Source organism: Syngnathus acus, chromosome 4 (genome assembly GCF_901709675.1).
Source record: "Syngnathus acus chromosome 4, fSynAcu1.2, whole genome shotgun sequence".
NCBI classification, from domain to species: Eukaryota; Metazoa; Chordata; class Actinopteri; order Syngnathiformes; family Syngnathidae; genus Syngnathus; species Syngnathus acus.
In genome coordinates this window covers 11,889,822-11,915,669 of record NC_051090.1, presented here as the reverse complement: position 1 = coordinate 11,915,669, position 25,848 = coordinate 11,889,822, and the positions used below count along the sequence as shown (strand labels likewise).

The 25,848-nt window shown below is 52.1% G+C and overlaps 1 protein-coding gene across 6 annotated transcripts in view; it reads right to left on the bottom strand.

Annotated features, from left to right (window-relative positions):
• Positions 1-2,299: 2,299 nt before the first annotated feature.
• The window catches only part of nfia (nuclear factor I/A), a 38,807-nt gene continuing 15,258 nt past the window's right edge, over positions 2,300-25,848 (bottom strand). The window contains exons 1-12 of one of the 6 annotated variants that reach the window (XM_037249430.1): positions 23,624-24,582; positions 21,955-22,483; positions 15,754-15,819; positions 15,045-15,119; positions 12,984-13,104; positions 10,507-10,631; positions 10,327-10,374; positions 9,601-9,779; positions 9,449-9,511; positions 9,203-9,368; positions 8,945-9,036; positions 2,300-6,411 (exon numbers count right to left, since the gene is read on the bottom strand). In XM_037249430.1, the coding sequence (XP_037105325.1) occupies positions 6,397-6,411; positions 8,945-9,036; positions 9,203-9,368; positions 9,449-9,511; positions 9,601-9,779; positions 10,327-10,374; positions 10,507-10,631; positions 12,984-13,104; positions 15,045-15,119; positions 15,754-15,819; positions 21,955-22,483; positions 23,624-23,650 (1,506 nt within the window). In that variant the 5' untranslated portion in view covers positions 23,651-24,582 and the 3' untranslated portion in view covers positions 2,300-6,396. Of the gene's footprint in view, positions 6,412-8,944; positions 9,037-9,202; positions 9,369-9,448; positions 9,512-9,600; positions 9,780-10,326; positions 10,375-10,506; positions 10,632-12,983; positions 13,105-15,044; positions 15,120-15,753; positions 15,820-21,954; positions 22,484-23,623; positions 24,583-25,848 lie in introns of those variants that run through there. The other 5 variants (XM_037249427.1, XM_037249432.1, XM_037249429.1 and 2 more) reach the window with 5 other exon arrangements.

Sequence of the window (25,848 nt, the reverse complement as noted above, 5' to 3'; positions counted from 1 at the left end):
AAAATATGCATGTTGATCATGTTGACTTATTTGCCATTCTGACCACACCAATCTGCTAATCAGTGTAAAGCAAAAGCGACATACCTTTGCTGTCGTGAGACAAATACCCATCATGACGCGGAGTTGTTCTAAGACACTTGATGGCGTCAAAGTCCTTCCGAGTGTCGGCAATCTTGTTCCAATCACGTAATTAACGAGAGCTCATCAGTTGGTATCAGAGCGATCTGTTTGATCCAGGAAGAAGTGGGCGTTTCCCGTCTCCTCTCCCTCCAACCGACTTTATTTATTTATTTATTTATTTTTGGTCGCACGCACACGTACAACGTCATATGCTGAAATCGAACTCATGGTACCTGCACACAAGACAGGTGAGTGTACTACATTATCAGCAACCCCCCTCCAACCGTCCTACATATCGTCTCGGACCGTAATGCACAGCAGACCTTTCACGACAAAAGAAAAAGAGTCGCATGTGTAGTGTTAGCAACTTTATTGTGTTGTCTTTGTGTTGCATAGAGACGCTTCCTGTCAGGACAGGAAGTCACTAAGGGACCGAAGGACGGAAGTAGCCACGGTGCACACAAGTGGCAAGGAGGAGGCGCCACCACTGCCATCAAGAGGCACACGTTTTAGTCCAAGAGGAAGAAGAAGTGAGTGAGTGCATGCATGTCACTGGTGGTTGTTGGGCATTCCTCGCTGGACTGGCGAGGCTTCCCAACACATCCACCATGACGATGATGATGAAAATGATGATGTCATCAAGTATTAGTGCTGCTCAAAATGGCAATAAGTTCAGGTGGGGTTATAAAACCAAAGCCTCCAAGCATGCTTTGGGGCTTTTGGTGGTGGTTGGGGTGGGAGAGGGGGGGCGTTGTTTGTGTGTGTGTGTGTGTGTGTGTGTGTGTGTGTGTGTGTGTGTGTGTGTGTGTGTGTGTGTGTGTGTGTGTGTGTGTGTGTGTGTGTGTGTGCGTGTATGTATGTGTGCGTGTGCGTGCGTGCGTGCGTGCGTGTATGTGTGCGTGCGTCCGTGTGTGACGACATGAAGGAGCTTAATGACTCTTTGTCATTAAAATAGTAAGCCAATGGAAAGCGCATTTGTGTATGTATGTGTGTGTGTGTGTGTGGTGGTGTGTAAGGGGGGGGGTAGTTGACAGCCTTCATCAAACTTTGAGTCCAAACTTTCTGGCCTTGAAGCGCCGTTGGAAAAATGGTCGACCAATCAAAGCGGCATCGACGTGACGGGAGCCATGGGTTTGGGGGGGTGGTTAGGACCAATCTTTTGAAGTTCTGCTGTGGCAATACAGATAGACCCGAGTGTGTGTGTGTGTGTGTGTGTGTGTGTGTGTGTGTGTGTGTGTGTGTGTGTGTGTGTGTGTGTGTGTGTGTGTGTGTGTGTGTGTGTGTGTGTCGGGGTGCAAAGTGTCTGTCCAGGTTAATGCTGAGCTCAGCACAAACACAACATTGATCTCTCCTGCAGGACAGCAGCAAAAGGTGGCGGGGGGGCAGGAGTGGGCTTATCAGGTCGATGGACACTGCAACACCGCAATTAGGGGGCAACAAGAGGGATTTATGGAACAACTCACATAAAACCTCTGCAAGGATGCAACTGGAGGTGGAGCTTAGATATCAACTGAAAGGAAAAACAAATTGGCCACGAATAGAGTACAAGTGTTTTGTTAGTTGGAGGAAGTGGCCTTTTCTCTGTGCAAACACGTCACGTTCACGTGTCCGGCTGGGAGACGACGACCACGCTGACCAACAAAGAAATTCGTTGTCGAGTCCAGCTAGCAAGATGCTGCCATCATTAGCCAGTTGAGTGTTTATCGTGAGTCGGCTAGCGCAGTGAGCAAAGCGTCGGGAATGCGTCACTTTGACACATTATCGTAGCTGGCACGACAAAACCAAAACGTTTTGTGCGCATTCATCATTATTGCTGATTACCAGCCGACCGCTGTTGTATTGCTTAGTTGGCAAAACGATTTCCTTTGTCGTATGTATCAAGTTGACATTTTGCCCCATGTGAGTACTTCTTGTGACGCGTCATTGTGGCAACCATTAGCATGCGGTTGTCAATGAAATAAGAAGCCTACTTTTTTTTTCGACACGTGGGCGCGGTCATCCGGTTGTTATCAAACAGATCACGTTGTGCATCTTAGCGCTGTTCAATCGGAAGGCTCGAGTGGCTGATCGCGTGACGTCGTCATTCGTAAAGTGGCGGAAAGACACGTGGATGACGCGGATCATTCGCCTTGGGAACAAATGCCGTTTTGGGACAAAAAGAAAGATGGGGAAAAAAACATTCAATGTTACATAAACAAGCGCTTTATTTGCATGGAATGATGAAGACGAAGAAAAAGCAAAGGCGTCCAAATCTCTTTGGACGAGTCCAATGTCACCCGTTATACAACAACACAAAGAGGAAGAAGTGCTACGCTAGCAAGGGCCTGATGCTAATTTGATAAATTAACATTGGAATTAAGCTAAGAAGCTTGGGAAGATAACCTTTGACCTCATCTTCGACAGCTTACTCAGAAGCTAACAGTTTAGAACTAATTTTAAATGGTGACATTGGAAGCCAACCAATGGTAACAATGAAATGTCAAAGTTGAAAGTTGACTTTGGAAGCTAAAACCGAAAGCTAACATGGGAGGTAACGTTGGATGCTCACATTGGAACCATACCTTTCGGGGTTGACTTCAGACGCTAAGACTGGAAGTTAACGCTGGACGCTAACATTAGAGACAACATAGAAAGTTACTTTCAGAAGCTAACATAAGAACCTAACGGCGCTACCCGGCGTTGGTCTTCCCTAGCTCAAAGAATAGAGGTAATAAAGTTCACTTCAGAAGTTAACTTTGGACGCTAACGTGCTTCTCCATGGCGCACATGAGCAGGAAGAAGTCGACTACAGAACGATCACGTGACGACGCAAGGGAAGAAGCAGGGAACACGGATTGTAAACATATTTTAGGGGTCGTGGTCGATGCGGCAAACAGTGATGTCGTGGCTGCTTAAGCTGCTTTGTGACCACGTCATGAAAACAAGAAGTGACGTCACCCCGCGTTACAGCTTGGCAAGACCATTGTTACGACAGGGCTTGTGTGGTTTTCTTTTTTTCATTTGTTTTCAGGGACCAACACCTAGAAGGCCGTGCCGGTCACGAGCTAACTTTGGTTGACAGGAAGTGCAAGTTTTTGCATAATAAACTTTGTCTTGGTTGGTCTCAGAAATGAGCTAGAATAGCACAACGGGAGCCAGGAAGACAACGGTCTGCATCTCGTTATTAGGAATCCCACCGGAGCTCTGGATTGGCAACATGTTAAGCCCAGTCACTGCAATATTATTGGAGCACATCTCACTGCTTCCAGTAGGCGTGCCACAAGAAATATCTGCCGTGTAACTGTCAAGATCTGTCACAGTTCGTTTCCTTGTTTTAATGTCATAGTTTCGGTTCGCGTGTCTGTGTGCTCGCTCCTCGCCCTCCTGTGCTCTGATCAGTGTAATTGCCGTCACCTGCCTCTCGTTAACTGTCTTGTATTTGAGTCCTGTCTGTGTGTCACTCCCTGTTGGATTGTTTGCGTCTTATGTCTTCTTGTTTCTTCTAGTTGCCTGTCTGTTCTCGTCTTGTTTTCTTTCTGTTCAGTTATTCACGTCCCTAGTCGAGCATCTATAGTTTGTCTTTTGAGTTTGTTCAATAAACCCTGGTCCAAGCTGCATTTGGTCGCCCTGCTCCATTTCGATCCGTGACAGTAGCGGCTGTTTCCCTGTTAAACTGCAGCCAATCATATTGCAGCAGTACGCATCCCGCCGAGAGCTCCCGTGGTGTGGCGTTCACAACAACGCTTCTGCGTCACGTGACGAGGGCGGCGCCCCGAATACACCAAGATGGCAGCGACATACTCAGTGAAATAAGCAACGCATTTCTTCTTCTTTTCGGTCAATTGTTTCACTTTCCTCCAACGGCTGATTGTCATCAACGTTGCTTGCCTTTCAGTAAACGTTTGTTCACATTTTTAGGACAATTGAATTCATGAGCTGCATACGGTTCCCACTTTGAGGCACTAAATTGATTGTTTGTCGAGCCATCTTTATAGGCAACGTTAGCTGTTAGCTCATCTGCCAAATCAGGCGATACGTTACACCGCTAGCTAACTAAGGGGACCACGTCCACTCTGAGCTGCTTGAACAAACCTTGAGCCAAGTTGCTCATTTCACATAAATTCAAGTGGGTGTTAGCTTCCTCGTGGCCATGGGGAAGAGTTGACGTCATAGTACAGCTAGCACAGTGCCATGTCATTCGAGTTAGCAGAGAAGAAAATCAGCGCTTTGGAGAATAATGGGACCCTTCGGCTGTTTCAAATGCCATATTACCAACACGGAGTACTTGGAGGCACCGGGCACAATTCCGGGAAGTCCTTTTTCTCTCCTTCCATTGTGAAGGACATTCCGAAACAATGACAGGAAGGAAGCTCACAGGTATAAACGTGTTTTCATAAGGTCAAAAGGCCCTTTTCAGTCGTTCAAATATTCCTTTTAGTGTAGGCACAAAATGTATTGTTTGTCAATGACAACTGTCTTGATGGCCACGTTAGTCGCATCAGCTAAACCGAACAATACGGTACAGCGCTAGCTCGTTAAGCCTTCATCTTTAGCTCATCTGCTAACTCGAACGATAAAGGACGGTGCTAGCCGGCCAATCGGATGACTCTGCTCGCACCAACTGTTAGCCATGTTGCTGGCCAGGAGCGGGCCGTGGAGGAGGGGGAGGAGGAGTTAACCAATGGTGAGAAGTGACGAGGTGGAGCTTACATAAAATGAAGTGGCCATGTTATGTGACCTACATTATCACTAATACTACGACATGCACGTCTATCGTACTGTATACTTATGTACGTATGTATATGTTCATATCTACACATCTCCAGGCAAGCCACGCCCCCTGATTCTAAGTGCTCGTATAGGACCGCGCCTCTTTGAGAGCGGCCAATGACGGAGGGCCATGCCCCTTCAAGATTATCTGGCAAACACCAACAAGAAAATACTCTAAAAAATCCCAACGTCAAATCAAATATGTAAAAAAACAAACAAAACATGTTTTTAAAACTATGCTAAAAATCACCTAGGTGAAATAAAATATGTAAATACATATCAATAAAAACATGGTTTTAAAAATACAGTCAGCCCTCGCTCTTGGCAGCCAAACACATAGAACTGGCAAACTGTAGATTCCCCCCCAAAATCTTAATTTTTTACATTAATACATTAAAGCATGAATATTATTGTAATCATAATTGCTTTGATTCATACAGCGCTTTCCAAAGGACCTGATGATGCTTCAAAAATAATTCCCATGTCCAAATTTTGGACAAAAGATTTTTGGGGACATTTCCATGAACGCATTTCCTGTAAAACGTGGACAAAAGGAAAATTTGGATTTTTGAAAAATAAGCTGTATGTTGCTGTAACGTAAAAAAGTTGCACAAGTGAGCTATTTTTTGTTAATGATGTACTTATGTACTCAAGTACTCCATCAAGGTACTCTGGTTGGCAAGATACTGTGAATAGCGAGGGCTGACTGGAGGCTAAAAGTTGATATTCCAAAAGATGTTTGGAAAAGTGAAAGATGTGCTTGTTTGGCAAATGACTTTGTGAAAGTCCAACCAAGCAGAAATTTTAAAGGGATCAACACCATCAACAAGTACTCGTCATCATTATCCCCCAATAATAATAACAATAATAATAATAATAGTCCCTTTTGTCTTTGCACATCCTGTTTTAGAGTCCAATGGTGCCAGCGGACTTACTGGAGAAAAAACAAAACAAAAAAAACAGTTTGGAGCTCCCAAACATTGCATTTTTCCCCTCATCTCCTCATTCTTCCAATAAAAGGAGATTTCATATTCCAAATATTTCATATTGAAAAAGAGGAGGAGGAAGAGGCGAAGTCACGTGAAAACCTGCAATGAGTCAACAAGCCCCGCCCACTCTCAGCTCCTTCCAGGAAATAGCCCCCCCCCCTTGGGCAGAGTCATGTGTGCATCGAGCACCAGCGAGTCAACAAGCCCCATCCAGTCTCGGCTCCTACCAGAAAGTTGACCCTCGAGGGGGCGGAGTCTATTGCGGGACATAAGGGGCGTTAGCTGGTGATAAGACCCCTCCCCTCAGTGATGCTCTTCCCACATCTGGCGTGAGGAGGAGGCGGAGGAAAAGGAGGGACCACAAATGGATGGGACAGACGGAACCTCTCAAGGCGTTGGGGGCGGGGCCGTGATCCTCGGCCCCGCCCCTAGCCACACCGACAGTCAGGCGCTAGTGGGCGGAGTTAGGCACGGAAGGGCGGGGGCACATCAAGGCGGACGGGTCCAGGGGCGGGACCAGGCGGAGCCTACGGAGTCTTTATCCCAGGTACCACTGAAAATAACAAAACACACGTGGTCAGCGTCACGTGGTCAGCGTCATGTCCCCACGAACGACTCCGTTTTCGAGTCGTCACACTTGTCCCTTTCTTGCCCCATTCCAGTCGACCCGGAGTTGCATTCAAATTACTTTGGAGTCATCCTGGAGTGACCAAACCTTTGCCTTTTTTCGAGTTGTCTCACATTTGTTGCCAGCCAGCGACTCATCACTTTTAGAGCCATCTGAATCGCAGACGTGGTCGTGCATGCGCATGCTTGTGTATTGATCAACACGCATTCCGCCAAGTTTGTCTCGATGATGTCTGGTCGCTGGGGGCGACCAGACGGCCCAGGACGTGAGCACCATCGCCAAGGCAACCGTATCACCACCCCCACCCTGCATCCCCTTTTCTTGACATTCATCACACGCTCGCAAACATACACGCGCACACACACACACACACACACACACACACACACACACACATACACACATACGCACATATACACACGTCATTTAGAAAATGCATTCTGGAAAAAAGTGCAAGTAAAAGTTTGTAATAAAGGGCGTGTGTGTTGCAGGCTTTGTCTGCACACGGCTAGTGATTGACTGTGTGTGTGTGCGTGGGCGTGCGCGACAGAGGAGAAGAAGAGTGGAAGGTTAGTTTTTAATCAATACAACTTGCTGACGTTGGGACTTTTCTTCCTCGCTCTGCACTGCAGAGTGTCCTGAAAACACACTCCCCCTGAGTGTGCGTGTGTGAGCGAGCGTGTGTGAGTCTGTGCGTAGCCATAGTGGGGAGTTGAGGATGCTCATGCTAACAAGTCAAGATGACGACATGAAGGAGCTTTGTGACCCTTTTTTCATTAAAATAGCAAGCCAATGGAAAGCGCATTATTGTGTGTATGTGTGTGTGCGCGTGTGTAATGCGTCCTACACGCGTGTGTAATGCGTCCGACATGCAAACATGCCCAAGAGGATGTTGGGTCTTCCCATTCAACTCTCTCTCCCTCTCTGTATGTTTATCTATGACTCGCCCAGTGCTCAGTTGTGTCAGCAGCATGTCTCACGCCCGCACGCAAACACAGACACACACGCACTCACACACACTTTGCAGACGTGTACCGTGTTTTTCCATGCATAATGCGCAAAATGTAACTAATTTATTGTCCTAAAATCTGGGGTGCGCATTATGCATGGGTACAACAGTTTTTGAAGAAAATCTCCCTCGAAATAAAACTTGAAATCACACCTTTCTTCTTGTTTGTTGTCAATCGCGCATCGCGTTCAGCCATCCTGCCCAACACACTTAGTCAGTAAAATTCATAATTGACATCGTTTGATGCGATGGTGCAATCCTTGATGGTGTGTTATTGTCAAATATTGTTAGTTTTTTAATCTCCATCGCAAACCGGATATCATACGGAGGCCGCCATTACAGATGCGCAGAACGGATGCGCAAGACACGTCAGCTATATAAAGAGCGAGAGTTCAGTTTTCTACCTAAATGCGTATTACAGGAAATATTTTATTTCACAACACTTTGCCTTGTTCCTTTCTTCTCTGCTGTTCACTTCAAACACGCTCCATACGAACACAATGCTCTCGCATCAGACGCTTGCTCGATCACCTGCTCGTTTGCTGTCACAATGTACCCGACACAAATCCGAAACATTTCTTCGCTATCGAGTTTGCTAGCGCATGCGCAGTGATACTGACCGGCAGAATAACATCCGGTTGTTCCCAAAGATGATCTTTTTTCTGAAATAATTTTACGTTTACGGACTTAAGTAAGAGTCAAAATTTGGGTGCGTATTATACATGGGTACAGGCTTTTTTCCAGCATCGACATGCCATTTTTAGGGTGCGTATTATGCACGGGGCGCATTATGCATGGAAAAACACGGTACTTGAAACACACACACACACACTCTCACACACACGCCCACGCACGCACGCATGCACACACACACGCACGCACACACGCACACACACACACACACACACACACACACACACACACACACACACACACACACACACACGAGACATGTCTTTGGCATGATGTCATTCAACATGGATGCCATAGCTTTCAACACACGCACAGGACCCTTAACTCAGGCTAAGTTGCAGGCAACAGCAAGCCAGATTGGTTTCTTTTGCCAAATGTGAATTTTTTTCAAATCTTTTGCAATGTGAGAGCAGTGGCATCTGCCCGTTCGGAACGTCATCATGCGCCTGAGCGCCTTTGTGTGGGTTTGTTGGCTCGATTGAGTGCACCCCCTCCTCCCTCCATCTTTGTCCTGGTGAGCAGGCGCTGTGGTCAGCCCTGACAACCTACCCGCTCCCACACAAAGTAGGGGCCCATCTTCCCCCAAACACGCACAAACTTGCTAACAAACTCTATTTAACCCTAAGACACAAATGCTAAACCAGATACACACACGCACGCACACACACAAACACACACGTGAGTGATGGCTGCTGCTGTTAGCACGTTAGCATCAGGGCAGGGGTCAGGGTTTGTGCGAGTGACGTGGGCATTCACCTGCGGCTGTTGCGGGATGTTGAAGGCGGGGTCTCGCGGCCCCACGCTAACAAATCGCTGAGCAGTAGAACTGGTGGGCGGGGCAGAGTATGCTGAGGAGCACACAGAAAACATCCAAAGTCACTTTCAGGCGACTTTCCAATGGATGCGACCGACGCCGAATGCAAAGACTATGGCCGACCATCGGCCTCACATTTCACATCGAGTGTGTGTGTGCGTGCGTGTGTGTGCATATGTGTGTGAGTGTGAGTGACTCACTGGGCGACGGCGGCGAGTTACCCCCGTCCTCGGCCGAAGAGGTGGCGGGCGGCTTGGCGTCGACGGGCAGCGGGACGGGCCGGGCCATGGGTGGCGGTGGAGGGGGGGGCAACATGGGCGTGGGCAGGAAGGGATTGTGGACTTTTCCCTGGGAGCTACCATTAGGCTGAGAGGGGAGAGAAGGGGCGGGGCAGGGGAGGGGTTAATCATAGTCATGACTCGGGTCATAAATAACAAGTCACTCACGCTGCTGTGCCTGAGTATATTGATTGGCTGTCGAGACACGCACACGGACACCAGCAATCCGCCCTCGTGCGGAAAAAGTGGCGCACACGCACGTGTGTGTGTGCGTTTCATTAGGGGCAAGTCTGTTTGTGTGTGTGTGCGCCGCGCCTTACATTGAGCAAGCCCACCTGTCCGGCCGCCTGAGCCGAGTCGGGACACACCAGCTGCACAAAGTCCTTGAGGGGGTCCTGCGGGTGGTACCTGATGGCGGCGTGCGAGAAGTATGAGGCGGGCTGCTGCAGGATGGGTGACGACGAGAAGTGCAGGGCGGAGGGCGGCGCGTGCGGGCTGGCTGCAGACACGGTGACAGACGGACAGATGTCAGTGCAATGTCAGGGCAGGCGTGGCAAGTCACCGCGCTCGGGTTTTTGGGGGGGAGGGAGGTCATCAGGATTCACTCCGCTTTGCACATGAATGGCTTCACTGGCTCCTCCTACTCTCTGAGCGTTGGGCGCAAAGTGGCCAAGAAGCAAAGAGGAGCATTGGCAGGAAGCCCCTCACCACTTCCTTTGCCACTTCCCGTTACCTCGCTGACTTCCGCGTCTATTGGCCCAAACGCCCAAGGTCAGATGGCCAGCTTTGGCCCCACCCACGCAGGCAAGTGACCGACGAGAGAAAAAAAGAAGACGAGCCTCGCATGATGCAAACACGTACGCGGCCGCCCGACCACAACGTCATTTGCATCCTTCCGACGGGGCAGGGCGGGTTGAGGAGCTTTGCGGTGAGGAAGGAGGGAGTGGGGGAAAGAAAGGAAAGAAGGGAGGGAGGGGCAGGGAAGCAGCAGGGAAGCAAGAAGAAACGCGAAGCGCGTGAGGGCGCAGATGGCGGCGCCCTTTTACCTTGTCGGGAGATGAAGGAGCTAGCTAGAGAGCCGCGTAGCTTATATCCTGCGTGAGCAAACCAAAAGCACATGAAGAAGAAGGAGAGGAAGACGAGAGGAGAAGCAGCGTGAACATTCCCCTCAACAACACGTTACGCAAGTTGGCAGGGGCGTGTGCTTGTCGCCACGGTGACGCTACCTTGCTCCTCGTGCCAGCTGCCAGCCTGGCTGGCGCTGCCCGGCGAGCGGCCCTGAGCGGGATAGTACGAGTCCTCGCCGGGACTGTCGGCCTCCTCCTCCATGCACTTGATACGCTTAGCCGAGCTGAACGCAGAAACATGCGTGCACGCACGGAATCACACCCACGCATACACACCCACGCATACACACATACGCACACACACACACGCAAACACACACAGGCCGCTATTATGTCATTGCACTTGTATCCCGGCAGGTGCCCTGGTCGTTTTCAAAAGGAGCACACTTTGGGGCCAGAAAATGAGTTTGGGTGAAGACAAGGCATTGTCACGTCTCGTCCCCAGCCGTTCCACTATGTGTCTGTTGTCATGGTTTCTGTCTGTGTGCTCGCCCCTCCCCTCCTGTGTGCTCATGATTGTTTTGATTATTCTCACCTGCTTCTTGTTACCTGTCGTGTATACAAGTCCTGTCTGCCCCTCACGCCCCGTCGGATCATTGTTGTCTTGATGTCTTTTTGGTTCCTGTTGTCGTACGGTCTTGCTGTCGTCATGTCCTGCTGTCTTCTTGTTTTACGTCCCGGTCAGTCACTCAAGTTATTGTTTTGTTAATTCGTGTCAGTTTGCCTTTTGAGTTTTCCAATAAACCCTGGTCCAAGCTGCATTTGGTCGCCCTGCTCCATTCCGATCCGTGACAGAATGATCCGACCACTTCAGCGACCAGCGCCCGGGCCAACCTTCCACCATCAGCTCCCGCTGCGATGCCCGATCCACGTCCGTCGTCCAGGCGTGTTCCAGCGCCATGGGCTCCGCGGCCACCATCGGACTTCGCTCCCGCGACGCCGGACCCTCGACCGCCATCAGAGTGCTTCTGGCGCCAGCGGCTCCGCGGCCGCGACTTCGCTCCAGCGACGCTGGACCCGCGGCCGCCATCGGAGTGCCTCCCGGCGCCATCAGACTCGCGGCCGCCATCGGGCTCCACCCCAGCGTCGCAGGACCCGCGGGCGTCGCCAGACTTCAAGCCAGCTGCGCTGGACCCGTGATTGTCCCTGGCCCCGCTCCCACTGCTGCGGCGCGTGGTGGCTCTTGCCGCTGCCCACTGCTCCGCCTTCCGAATGCCGCTGATCGCGGTTTGGACTTCCAAACGCTTCCGATTGCGGCTCTGACTTTTTGTATGCCGCCGATTGCGGTTCGTGTTCCAGAGTTGCCGCCGATTGCGGTTCGTGTTCCAGAGTTGCCGCCGATTGTGGTTCGTGTTCCAGAGTTGCTGCCGATTGCGGTTCGTGTTCCAGAGTTGCCGCCGATTGCGGTTCGTGATCCAGAGTTGCCGCCGATTGCGGTTCGTGTTCCAGAGTTGCCGCCGATTGCGGTTCGTGTTCCAGAGTTGCAGCCGATTGCGGTTCGTGTTCCAGAGTTGCCGTTGATTGCGGTTCGTGTCCCTAGAGTTGCCGCCGATTGCGGTTCGTGTCCCTAGAGTTGCCGCCGATTGCGGTTCGTGTCCCTAGAGTTGCCGCCGATTGCGGTTCGTGTCCCTAGAGTTGCCGCCGATTGCGGTGCGTGTCCCTAGAGTTGCCGCCGATTGCGGTTCGTGTCCCTAGAGTTGCCGCCGATTGCGGTTCGTGTCCCTAGAGTTGCCGCCGATTGCGGTGCGTGTCCCCAGAGTTGCCGCCGATTGCGGTGCGTGTCCCCAGAGTTGCCGCCGATTGCGGTGCGTGTCCCCAGAGTTGCCGCCGATTGCGGTTCGTGTCCCCAGAGTTGCCGCCGATTGCGGTTTGTTTCCCTAGAGTTGCCGCCGATTGTGGTTCGTGTCCCCAGAGTTGCTGCCGATTGCGGTTCATGTCCCCAGAGTTGCTGCCGATTGCGGTTCATGTCTCCCGAGTTGCCGCCGGCCGCGGTTAGGACTTTGCCATGGCCGGCGAGGCCATTTGGACTGGTGCGATTCACCCCCGCCCCCCCGTTCGCCGCGTGGGGGTTTCGGTTTTTGGGACGTTGGGAGCAGTCCCTTGTGGGGGGGGGGTACTGTCACGTCTCGTCCCCAGCCGTTCCACTATATGTCTGTTGTCATGGTTTCTGTCTGTGTGCTCGCCCCTCCCCTCCTCTGTGCCCATGATTAGTTTGATTATTCTCACCTGCCTATTGTTACCTGTCGTGTATATAAGTCCAGTCTGCCCCTCACGCCCCGTCGGATCATTGTTGTCTTGATGTCTTTTTGGTTCCTGTTGTTGTACGGTCTTGCTGTCGTCATGTCCTGCTGTCTTCTTGTTTCACGTCCCGGTCAGTCAGTCAAGTTATTGTTTTGTTAAGTCATGTCAGTTTGCCTTTTGAGTTCCCTTCAATAAACCCTGGTCCAAGCTGCATTTGGTCGCCCTGCTCCATTCCGATCCATGACAGGCATGTTTTTGCCGAATCTCTGTGTTGTTTTGGTAGCTTGCGTGATACCCAACAATGCTACGCATAAGAACGCTCTGACGAGCCGTACCTGGACGAGGAGGAGGTGCTGGGGAGGGGCCTCCTCATGGCACCGGGACTCACGCTGTAGTAGGACGAGCTGTCCAGGTCGGCCAGCGAGAAGTTTGGACCCGGGCCGGCGGCGATGGGAGCTGACACACACAAACGTGCACGCACACACGCACACACAAACACACACGCTGTTTAGCTTCAGACAACTATAGAGGAAATAAATAAGGTTGTTTCATAGCAAAGCTGCTAAAGAGAAACAACAATGTGGTTGAAACCTCGATATCCGTCCGGACCCAAACCTCTAGACTACCCCCACCCCCGGTCCGCTTTATTGACAGAGAGCAGGGCAGTGTGATGAAAGGAAGGAGGAGTCCTGACAAGACCTGCTGGCTACGCAACACTTTTCTGCACACCTCAGCACTGTCCATCGATCACGCGCACGCACACACACGCACGTGCTCGCTTGGCAGTTTGATGTGCGTGTGTGAATTGTTGGCTTTGTATGAGAATAAATGTCAAAGTGGAAGTCTGCTTCTGTGCAGAACGTGCATGCGAGCATGACCGAGGTTGCTCTGCAAAAAGAGAAGTTATCTTTGTGGAAGGAAGGAAGGAAGGAAGGAAGGAAGGAAGGAAGGAAGGAAGGAAGGAAGGAAGGAAGGAAGGAAGGAAGGAAGGAAGGAAGGAAGGAAGGAAGGAAAGAGTTTGTCTGTGTCATGTGGGGATGAACTCGACATGAGGCAGTCGAAAGCGCCAACTTGGTGACTTGCGTTCGAGTGTGTTTTCCTTGATGTCAACTTAAGTGCTGTTCTCTAATCAGATATGAATTCCCGCTCAGCCAGTTGCTTTGTGTCGATGCTCCAGTTCTTCTCTCCTCTCCTCTCCACAACACACGTTTGTCGATGACTACGCAGGAAGTTGCCTCCGCATGACGACGCGGAAGTCAAGGTGGCGCGCCCAGTCACTCAAGTGACCAATCACACTAAGTAGACTACATCACTGGCCCCGCCCCCACCCCCTCTGCGCCTCTTTAATAGAATATTGATCCACACGCACACTCATTGGGGCGGCCCGCTGACGGATTGCGTCATGGCCAAGCGAGGCCAAGGTCACCTGACGCTCGCTCTTGGTTGTCCGGCCGCCGTTTGGCCAAAAGCCACGTCGGCTTCTTCTCTCCCTTGACTGTGCCTGCGCACACACACAGCCTGTATACGAACGGCCCGTATATGCTTCCCTCCACGGGGATCGAGAAGCGATTTCCCTGCAGCCGCATCTCTGCAAACGTGCTGACCCGTGCGGCACGCTCACTCTCTTGTGCACACGTACGGGGCGCTGTGTGGGTTGTCTGAATTTGTGGACGCCTAAAGAGTGCCGTCACTCAGTGTGTATTCAGACCTGACTGTTTGGTCCACTTTAAACGGACCAACGGATCTTTTGTGCAGGTGTGAATACACGCAAATGAATCCTGGTGCGGATTAAAGAAACGGACCGAGACCCACTTTTTCAGGTGTGAATACAAACAGCGTAGATCTGAACCAACAGCACAAATATGCAGAGCAGCGTGTAGGACTCGCATGTTTTCCTCCATTTTTGGGTCTGTGCTCTGTGTGCCGCCCTGGTCATTGCTGTCCAATGGGAGCACAGAGCGTGGGTGTGTTTACAAAATATACTTTGCTTGCAAAATGGACAGTCTGAATAGGAACCATCCATCGATTTTCTGTACCGCTCTGTCCCTACCAGGGTTGCGGGCGTGCTGGAGCCTATCTCAGCCGTCATCGGGCAGTAGGCGGGGGACACCCTGAACTGGTTGCCAGCCAATCCTGAATAGGAACCGCACCAAACAAAAAAATATGAGTCCGCTTTTGGTCCGGACCAAATGAGCGGACTATAGGACTTTTCTGATCTGAATACACCCTATGTCACACATGGGCGCTCGCACCAAAGTTGTGTCACAAAACGCCAACCTATAACAGCGGTTGCTATGACAACTTGGGTGTAACCTTTCTGACGTCGTTAGTGCTCAGAAACGAGAAAGAGGGTGAGAGAGAGAGAGACAGAGAGCGAGCAGCAGTGTTTGCCTTACTTTGAGAGACTCGCACAAGTTCGGAAACAGTAAACACTCCCGGGGTGACAAAACTCTCCTGGAAACCCAGATGACCTGAAACACACACGTGACAACGATTCCAGCGGTTATATTGGTCCAGTTGATCGCCGAAAGGTGGCACGGCTTCATCGTGCGACTAGCCGATTAGTACGTTTTGTGTGCTAACACGTTCATGTCTCAAGGTATGTGGGAAGGAAAAAAAAAACCAAAAAAAGAAAAGAAAAAGCACACAAAACATTGCTCGGTCAATCGCAATATACGGAAGCGGCACATTTCAAAAACTGGTTGCAGGTCGACACGGCCAAAGGGGAGTCGGTCGCTTTGAAGACCGCCGCCAAATTTGGAGGACCGATTCACGAGCACCAAGTAGCAGCGTCAGCGCCATCTAGCTTAGCTTCGCAATGCAAGTCAACGTGGCGGATGTCGCAGCTCTTCTCTGTCGCTGTTTCACAGTGTGCTAGTCACTCCAGCTCAAGCTTCGGCCGCATCTTTTTGTCTTTGGCTCTCCTCTCTGGCGGCGGATCGGGCCGGGCCGTCTCCTCAAAGTCGACTTGCGTCTTGTCCGAGTTTTCGCTGAGCAAATTTCTAAGTCGGACGAGGAGCCGGCTCAGGTCACGCGAGTCGGGTCGCTCGCCTTTCCCACGTGTCCTGCGGGACGCCACGGACACACGTGCTGGCAGCCACTCACCGTTCTCCGTCTGCTCTTTGATGTCGGACTCGCCGACCCGGTTTGGGCTCTCTGACTGGCCGCCCTCTGCAAGCACGACAAGCACACACGCACGTGTTAGTCAGGAGCGACCGAAAACAAAAATCATCAGAAGACCGATGACAACAGAATGAGGTGTATTTGTGCGTGTGTGCGTGTGTGTGTGTGCATCAACAAGCCAAGAGGGAAATAAATGGAGTGAGGTCTTGACAAGGATTTTGTTGGACAGTTTTTATTTTTCTTCCTGTCAGACTTCCTTTCCCAGAAGTTCCCGCGTAACCGGCCGGCCGGTCGCAGCACAGAGTGAGTGTGAAAACAAATGCAACCCCTCCCGCCTGCCTGCTATCGATCCCCACCGCAGGCGGCTTTTAATCAAATGAGCACGTGGAGCGCACAAATCAGGCCGCGGTAGCGCGCTCAACACGGCCGTCGATCAGAATGGGTGCCCCGCCTCCTCCTGCTCGCCGACTTCGCGTGAGCAAATTTATATTTGCAGAAACGCTTGCGGAGACGGCGGAAGAGCCGCTATCGCGTCATGGGGGGAAATGTCCCGAACACACGTCACACATAGGAGACCAAGTCAAAGCGGGGAGGAGATCGAGATGTGCCAGTCGCCAAAAGTCCGCTTGCGCTCGGATGAGAACTTTTTGGGACGCCTTCCACGCAGGTCGCGCCAATCGTCGCCTTTGACTTTGCCAGTGGAGACGAGGCCTTGCAACAGCGCCAAAGGAAGAGTCGGCACATTTCTCACTCACGCAAAGCATCATCTTGATCCTCGGCATTTGTGCAAGACACAACATCCCCTAAAAATAAATCACAGCTTTTTTAGTTACAGTTCACGCACACAGTCAAACGACATTTGTGTGCCAAACCACGTTGGATTCTGAACACTCGCTTGTATGTGTGTGTGTGTGTGTGTGTGGGGAGAAAGAGAGAGCATTACTGCGGCCTCTTTCAGCAGACTGGCAGCCATCTTAAATCATTGGCAACCGTTTTGAAGATTGTGCCTGTTTCCTTTAAGCGGTTGCCATCTTGCACCTTCTGCCAGAACAAAAGATGCACACACACGGGAGTCCCCGTAGGAGTGAGCGGCCAAGGATGGCGAGAAAGTTGGGGAGCCGTGACTTTCCCGCCACTGGTGATTGCTAACGAGGAGTCCGCCCAACAAGGAGTCAAGTGCAAATGAGCAAATAGCCATTGATCGGCTGGAGTTGACCCCAAAGAGCCCACCCAACCGCACGCTAAGATGCTTCGTTCTTGACCGAGACAGATGTGGAAATAAATGTGAAACTAGCATCGAGACTCCCGAAAGACGAACGACTCACGGCTGCAATTTGGAACAAATTGCGACAACGAATGTACAACTTCTCGGGGGTGAAACGAGCCAGAAGAGAGACCGTGACGCGACGGACCATCCGAGCACAGCCAGCTAGCCACGTGAACGGCATTTCGGCCATCCAGTCAAATTTGGAGAAGACATAAGCCATTCGCAATTGAGCTAGGTCTGAATGGTGGTGTGCAAAGACGGGAGCAAAAGAATCCTCATGTCTACGTCATGGATTTTTTTTGGCCTGTAGAACAAGCAAAGTTGAGAGATGCAGTGGGAAGACGCTGACACGGGATCCGAGCGGGCGCGCGTGAGGACGGGAGACAAGCGCGCGTCCGGTGGGCGGAGCCCAATTGATGAACGTGCGCATCGATCGCTCGCCGCTTCACTTTCCATAATTATAGCCACTCCCTAATGGGGCGAGTGCGCACCCTTCCCTCCCGTCCTCGGCCTTTCCCTCCCCATTGCTGCGGTTGCACGTACTTGCATGATTGCCCCTAAGATGCGCCTTGTTGGTTTCAAACCGAAAGTGGGTGCTCAATGATCACGCGAAGTCGCCACCTGACAAGGGGTCGGAGAACCGCATAAAGTCGGCGGCCGAGGCGTCATTGCTTTTATTTGGTGGGCGGCCGCAAAAAAAAAAAAAAATGAAAAGCGTGGTCACGCACACACATGCCGACACAGGTCCTCCAATACACGCACGGACATTGTCTCTGGCAAGCCCGGTTGGTGAACATCAAACACAAAGTTAATCCAACGTCCTTGTTCCGATTAATAAAAGCTACAAATTAAATGCCGACGTAACCTCCATCTCGCTCCTTCGTTTTGTCCCGCACGTCAATGCGGAGGTCAAGGTGAAGCGCCGCGAGATGGTATGTGACACCCCCCCACCACCACCCAGCACAGCATGTGACATGTTAGTGTTGCAGCGCTAGCGCTGGCTGCTAACGCTGTCTGCTGGCATTGTCTGCTAGCACTGTCTGCTAGTGCCACTAATGAAAAACAATAACAAACGTGCTTGTCTTGATACATAGTTCATGCAGACAGATGAACAAATGACATAATTATGCATCGGGAGATCGGGTCGGCTGGTACGATGTTCCCACCTGGACCGGCATCTGTACGGTGGGAGCGGCCTGAGGCCTGGTGCGGCAGGGCCGCTTCAAAACTCTTCAAAGTTAATGTTGACTTTGAGAGCAAAGCAAGAGGTGAGATTCAACTGTCGAACGACGGCTGCCGGACTTGACTTGGACATCAACAACTTGAGAGTCAAGATGGATGCATCGTTTGTGCATATGTGTTAACGATTTGTCCACAGTGGCGCGTGTGGCTCGCGTGCCTCTTGCAGCAACTGCTAACAACCTTAGTGGGATTAAGGAGGCTAAACCTTATCGCGAAGGGATTTGGAAAGGCGGCTTCCCGTCTGTTCGGTGGGATTACGACTACGGCGAAGTGCGTATGTCGCCATTGCGTTTGGAACAGGATGCTAATTGTATTGTTTAACTTCACCTCCAGGTGTATTCAGCCATAAATCTCGCTATATTTACAAACTGACGCTCGGAAAAAATAAAATACGGGAACGCTGAGCGTTATTTGTCCATGAGAGAAGTCACTGGACTTTGTTAGCACACTTGCAATGTGCTTCCTTGTTGGTCCGCCCCCATTCTGGACACGCGGGATTCTTGTCGCAGTGCTGGGGGGGTAGCGGTCGGGGGGCTCGTAAAGTGTCGATGATGATGATGATGTGCTGCATCATGAGATAAGAGCTGCATGGCGGGGAGTGGGGGGGAGTCAGAGGTGGTGGGCGGGGCCGGCCCTCATTGACATTGGCGTGCTGCAGTGACTCAGCCCGGCGGGCTAATGGAGATCGTGGCCGCCTGAAGATGGAAGCCAGCACACAGCTGACTCGTGTCTGATCAACCATGCCTAGCACTTAAGACCTCTGAGGTGGCAAGGTGGTAACAAGGCAGCAATGTTTTCCGTCATCCTGTAATTGGCTGCCAATAAAAGAAAATTATCCATTCTCCGTTCTCATGTCACAGTTTTGCTTTCATTTTAAAAAAGGCTCGGCCCAGGAAACGTCAACTACATGCAGGTCAATAAAGAAGGAACAAATCTATTCTGACAGTCAGCCATTGCACTTGGTCGAAGGCCTTGAAGGCCAACTAGCTGCCGCCGCCGCCGCCGCTGCTACCGCCGCCACCGCCGCCACCGCCGCCGCTACCGCCGCCGCTACCGCCGCCGCTACCGCCGCCGCTACTGCCGCCGCTACTGCCGCTGCCTTCACGCGCCCATCTGACCAAAGTGGGCCACTTGCTAATTGGCGACATCCAAACATACGCAATTGATCTGGAAACAACCCCCCCGCCATGACTATTTTGTCTGCCTGTCCACAAACGTGGCCACCCGCTGCGGGAACAATGATCCTTACCCGCTGCACTGAAAACCGTGACACACAAAACGAGCTCGAGCACGACCACGCACGAGCAGCGGCGCTCTGACATCTGTGTTAGCCGTTAGAGTCTTCGGAGCAATTAAAGCAATCGATGGAGAGCACCGGCATCTCTTCCACTGCATCCAAATGATGAACAAACACACACACACACACACACACACACACACACAAACACAAACGGGGAGGGGGGCACTCCATGAAGCGGAATCGCATCATGCCGTTGGCAGAGGGAAGGAAACTTTTGCAACTCACACTGTCTGCTGCAAGCAATGGGACGAGGGTGGGAGTTGATGTTGAGGTAAATAACACTCTCCGGTCTGGAGGTTACTCGGTCGCTGCGTGTCATCACAGGAACCACCACAACTCGTGGTGTGCGTGTGTGTGTGCGCACTTGATAAAGTGAAAGTCAATATTGGATGAGTGAAAGTGTCAAAGGCAGTTTTCATCAGTCTTGGGGGGGGGGGGGGCGTGGGCGGGGGAACAAATGGAAATGAAAGTCACAAGCGAGTTGGATTACAACGCAAAACTCAAAGTCTGCTAAGGAGAAGGAAGCGGACCAAGAGGAGGCTGCACGTGGGAGCGGGGTCATCGGTGGGCCATTGCGCAAGTTCTTTAAGTTCCTGACGAGGATGCGGCAAGGTAGGACAAGGGCCCAAGGAGGAAAGCAGACGAGCGAGGAGGGAAGGAGGCAAACCAGCCCCGCCCTGCCGAGAGCGCCACGTGAGATGCTAACTAGGCCAAAAGTCCAGACGGACGCAACTTGTCCTTCTTCCCTTTGTTCTTGCTCCCGTCCTCGCATGCCGCGTTCTTCTCCTTTCCCGGCCTTCATCCCGTTTCCGATCGATCCGTCGTCTGACCATCCTTCGGCGATGATGAAGACAATGACGTTTGAACGACACGAGCTTGTCGATTTCCCGTGAGCCTCGGCGAGCGTTGTCGTCCTTTGGCCGGCCAACAGCGACGCAATGTGGGAGTCTCTGAAGTCGGCAGTCCTGCCTGCCCCGCCAGCCCATGCATCATGTTTACTGGCTGTCACTTCCTAAATTGTTCGTCCCTGGGGGGTGGGGGTGCTTTTTGCTTTGACTTTTGTTTTGGGGGGGCTGCGGTTTTCCTGTGAGGGGGGGGGGTTCAAGTGTAGCCACCATTGAGCAGAAGTTGAGCTCTTGAAGAATGAAGACTGTTAGCTAATACACACACACACACACCATTCGTGCTGCATCCTTGAAAGGCAGCGCTGACCCGAGGACGTGGAAGGCGGGGCCAAATGAATTGCTCTCTCTGCGGACCATTACGAGGGGGAGGAGGAGGAGGACCATTATGACGAGGAGGACCTGTCTTACCTGCGCTGACTCAGCAGCTGCGCTCAGTCCATCCGTCTAATGGACGGAGACCCAATTTAATTAGCGGGAAGACAGAGTTGTGTGTGTGTGTGTGTGTGCGTGTGCGCGGGGGACGACCCCTGCTGTCCTTGTGTGGAAGCCCTGTCCATCCGCACCATGTCCATCTGTCTGCTTGCTTGCTTGTCCTACACACGCACGAACACATGCGGCAGTCAAGAGGGTCGGATTCTTGATTGGCCGTCATAACTCTGCCTCCTTTTACGGTGAAGGGCGCATGACCTTTGAACATAGGACAGGTCCCCCCAACCAGCCCCCCTAACCAATCATGTAGAGCTAACATCTGACGAGGCGACACTGCTCAACAATTGCAAACAGCAAAGACTGCAATGGCCTCTCCAAAAAGCCTTAGCACCAAGAGCAAGAGGAGACCAACTTGAAACACTCTGAATGGAAATCACCCGCAACCTAGAGAGTCCAAGGTCCAGTTTGATGGACGTGATTCTTTGGCCTGCCACGAGAGAGAGCCCGCGCGGCCCTCGGACACCGCATCCAATGACGCAAAAGGTGCTGCAAGCTCACAAGGCGACAACTTGCACCATCAGGTCAGAGATTCTTCTCCGACATCCTCGCTGCTCCCGACACCTCGGCTGACCCTCGGCCAGCGCACGTCCCGGTTTCAACCCTGAGCCGTTAACCGGCTTTGCGTCACTGTCAGACTAGTTTCCACTTGAGTGAGGCTCCAGACTGCAAAAACAAGGAAGCGAGCGGTAGCAATTCAAAGCAAGACTTGGGTTTCTAGCCACGCCTCCTGCCCACGTGTGCGTTAACGACGCACAGAAAGACACAGGCCTTTGACAGACCTTTGCGTATGTGCTGGGTTTTATGGCAACGACAGCGAAACATCCCGTTCGGCGTCCTTCTCACATTGGACCGAGCCACTGCGAATGCATGGTTGCCGCATTGACAACGGCGGTCCCGTCAACAACTCCCCCCTCCCCACAAACTCAAGATGCAAAGGCGGGTGGACGAAGCCAAAGAGGCGCCAGCGCGACAAAACTGACCGGCGTGGACAAAGTAGGCCAGGTAGAGGTCGAGCTCCTTGACAGAGACGCCAATATGGTGCGGCTGGACGCAGAGGCCCGGGTTGGCGCAGCGCGGCGACTTGACCAGCCGCTCGCCGTCGGTGCTCTCCAGCGGCACACCCTTGAAGAGGATGACCATGACCAGATCCAGACGCCAGACCTTGTCGGCCTGCCGCAGGCAGTCAATGCGGCGCATCTTGCCCTTCTGGTCCGGGTTGGAGAGCACGCAGCAGGGCGCCTTTTTGGCTGTCACGCTTAGCACAAAGTCCTCCCGGAACTCGGGCCGGATGTCCTTGCGCAGCTTGGCCAGGAGGCGCGAGGCCCACTTCTGCTTCACCTCCGCCTTCTCGCCCAGCAGCTCGTCCTTGACGGCGCGCTCCTCCTCCTTGGACATGCGCTTCTCGTGCTTCTTGAAGTACTTCCGCTTGCGCGCCTGCAGGTTGAACCACGTGTAGGCGAAGGCACGCACCTGTGGCAGGAGCGCCTCGATAAAGGGGTGGAACTCATCCTGCAAGGAAGGAAAAAAGGAAATAGGGAAAGAAAAAAGAAAGAAAAAAGGAAGGAAAAAAGAAGAAAAAAAGGAAGGGAAAAAAGGAAGGAAAAAAGAAGGAACAGCGTCAGTCGTGTCTCCATGGGCGATGTGGGAGCGCTCGAATCTGTCCGCTGGTCGTGCACGCCCACGTGTCCCCAACTCAACTACAGCGGCATCGAGTCGCCTTCCAAAAAGCTTGCCATGAGTTTGCTGATTCAGCAATTTAGCAGAAAGAAAAACGAGACAATTTGTTGATGCGTTCATAAAAGATGATGCTGCCTTCCAAACACACACAAACGGCGCCACTCCAATTGTACAACAAACTCCACAACTACATACATACACATACACACACGCACACACACATGCACACACACGAGTGGTTTTTGCCCCCTTGTTGCTTCCATGTCTTGGTGCCTCCTCTCACAAAATTCTTTATTTTTTATTTATTTCTTACGCTCTTGCCACTACCCCACACAGCATTTGTCCCCCGCCGTCACGATGACGTCAACATCACTTTTTGATTATTGCCAATCAATCGACATCAGGAAATCAAAGATGCATTCTTGAGTCTTCTTTACGTGATTTTCAAACGATTATTCATAATCATTTGAAAAATGTTTGTTGAAATGTGCATTAGTTCTTTCATGTGCCACTTACATAAACAATTTATTTTCATTTGATCTTAATATTAAGATATCATTTGGATAGAATTTACATCATCACCAATTGATACGACTTTAACCAACTAATTTTATTTATGAATTAACGTGTGTGTGTGCGTGCGTGTGTTTGACTGGGTGCTGCTTAACATGCGATAAAACTGTCAGTTTGAAAGCTGCATCTGCCTTCAAGCGGATTCTGTCGACTCAAATTTATTTCGAATCACAAAAAAAGTCTCAAAGGGCTTCGCGTGCCCACGTATTAACCTGCACGTGCTTTCACAATTCAAGTTGATCTCAACGGTTTACAAGTTGATCGAATGAAATCAGTTGTGTTGCGTCGAGAAAAAAGCTCCAATGATGAATTCACTTTCAATTCCCTCCAACTTGTGGGGGACTCATGCGTGCGTGCATGCGTGTGCTCGTCGACTTTGCCGAAGTTGGCGTGACGTACCTGCGTGAGGCAAAGCGGCGAGTACATGACTGGCCCACGTGCGCGCGCGCGTCCGTGGCTGCGTGGCCGAGTCCGGCTCCAGTAGGCGCGCGTGCTTGACACGAAACAGACGGACGGACGGACGAGCGGGGGGCGCGGGTCGTGGGGTTCGGGCACGGGTGGGGGGTGGAGCCCTCCTGTCGCCCCCCGTCTTCTCACATGTCCGAGCACGGATGAACTCTGACCCCACCTCGGGTTACACGCGCTCGGCGTCCGAGGAGCAACATGTCCCGAGTACCGTCACAAAAGTCCAAAGTGTGGCAGGGAGGGGTCCCGTCCACGACGACAACGCGGGAGCGGAGGAGCCGCATGTCATGCGGGGAAGCGCCGAAGCGAGCAGCCGGGAACGCTGCGCTGCCGCTCGGCCGCCGAGACTGCGATCCACCCGCCGTCCAGTGGGTCCCGGCTGGGGTCGGGGTGGTGCAGGAGGGGACGCAGAGCGAGTCCTGCCCGACCTCCAGCCGCTCCGCTAAGAGCACCGCCGACAACGCAGCTGGATCGGCGCCCGCCCGGACTTGCGCGCTACCTCGATCCGACCGGACGAGCTGACTGAAGCCTCCGCGCGCGACCAACCCATCTCACACACGCGCGTGCGTGCGGAGGTGCGCGTGCCCCAGCTTATCGATCTCATGCGGGCGGGCCAGAGACAGCGCGCTGTGTGTTGACAGCGAGACAAGTACTTTACTTCAACTTTGACCTCCAGCATGAGCCACTTCCATTGCAAAAATAGCGAAAAAGGATGGAACGGAGCGCTCCACATCACAAATGTTGCTCATATTCATGAAAAAACAAAAGTAATGTGACAACAGGCTGATGAGCCGCTTCCTGTTCACTTGGACATGTGACGTCATATGTGAGCCGTCCAATCCCGTGCGTTCTTTCCAATCAACTTTATGGAGTCAACTCTCTTGTAGGTTTCAACGACACCAGCGTCAAGACAAAGTCCAGCAGGAAAGTCCAGCAGGTCCACACACGAGAGCGCCAGTGTCAACAGTCGGATTGTCCGCCTGTACCAACCAAAAAGCGGATCAACTACGTGACAAACTACACGTTTCAGACATGGGCGGAAATAGAGAACGTCCGCGTGAGCGTCGCCAAGGCAACGCGCCGAATTTGGCACGTTTCGCCCAAAAGAGAGCAAGAACGCAAACTGCGTGTGAGCTTGTGTGTCGATAGTTGTATATGTGTGTGTGTAGGAAGGGGCGGTGGTTGTAGTGTGTGTGTGTGGGGGGGGGCTCCACCTGCTCCCACTGAGACGCTGCCAGGTTGGAGCCACGCCAACAGGACCAACGGGTCTGAAGCCTCGCCAACACGCAAACAGAAAGAAAGAGCAGAAACAAGAGCGGACAAGACGCTGACGAGGAAAAATAAGGTCATAGAGCAGGAAACCAAAAGTCAACGCACAACAACCAGCTCATCTTCACATAGCATGGAAGCTAACGGCAAACGCTGAGACTTCACACAACATGCACTAACATGCACACACGCACAAACATCAGCTTAATACGTGCATACACGTTTCATATCAGCCCTGGGCACGCACGTACACGCACATTTCGAAGGTGACGCACACACATGCACACAAATACACATGCGTGCGTACACACACACATTTACATTCGTGAACATAACAAACACATGTTCACAAATGTACACACTGCCATGATGTAGTTGCGAATGCGTGCGTGTGCGCGTGTAGCTTAAACAGGAAGCAGTTGCACGGCACGAGCACTGAACAGATGGTGGAGAGGCCGGAAAACAACCTCCCTCCCTGAACGAATTTCGTCCCGCTGCCCGTCGACACCAAGCCGACCGCCACCTCCTCGGCCGAGGGTAACTCGCCGCCCTCGCCCAGTGAGTCACTCACACATGCACACACACTGGGTGTGAAGTGTGAGGCCGATGCTCGGCCTTAGTATTTGCGTTCGGCGTCGGTCGCAACCATTGGAAAATTTGCCCGAAAGTGACTTTGGATGTTTTCCGTGTGCTCCTCAGCATACTCTGCCCCGCCTGCCACTTCTCCTAGTCAGCGATTTGTTAGTGTGGGGCCGCGAGACCCCGCCTTCAACATCCCGCAACAGCCGCAGGTAAACACCCACGTCGCTTGCACAAACCCTGCCCCATGCCCTGATGCTAACGTGCTAACAGCAGCAGCCATCACTCAGGTGTGTGTGTGTGTGTGGTGT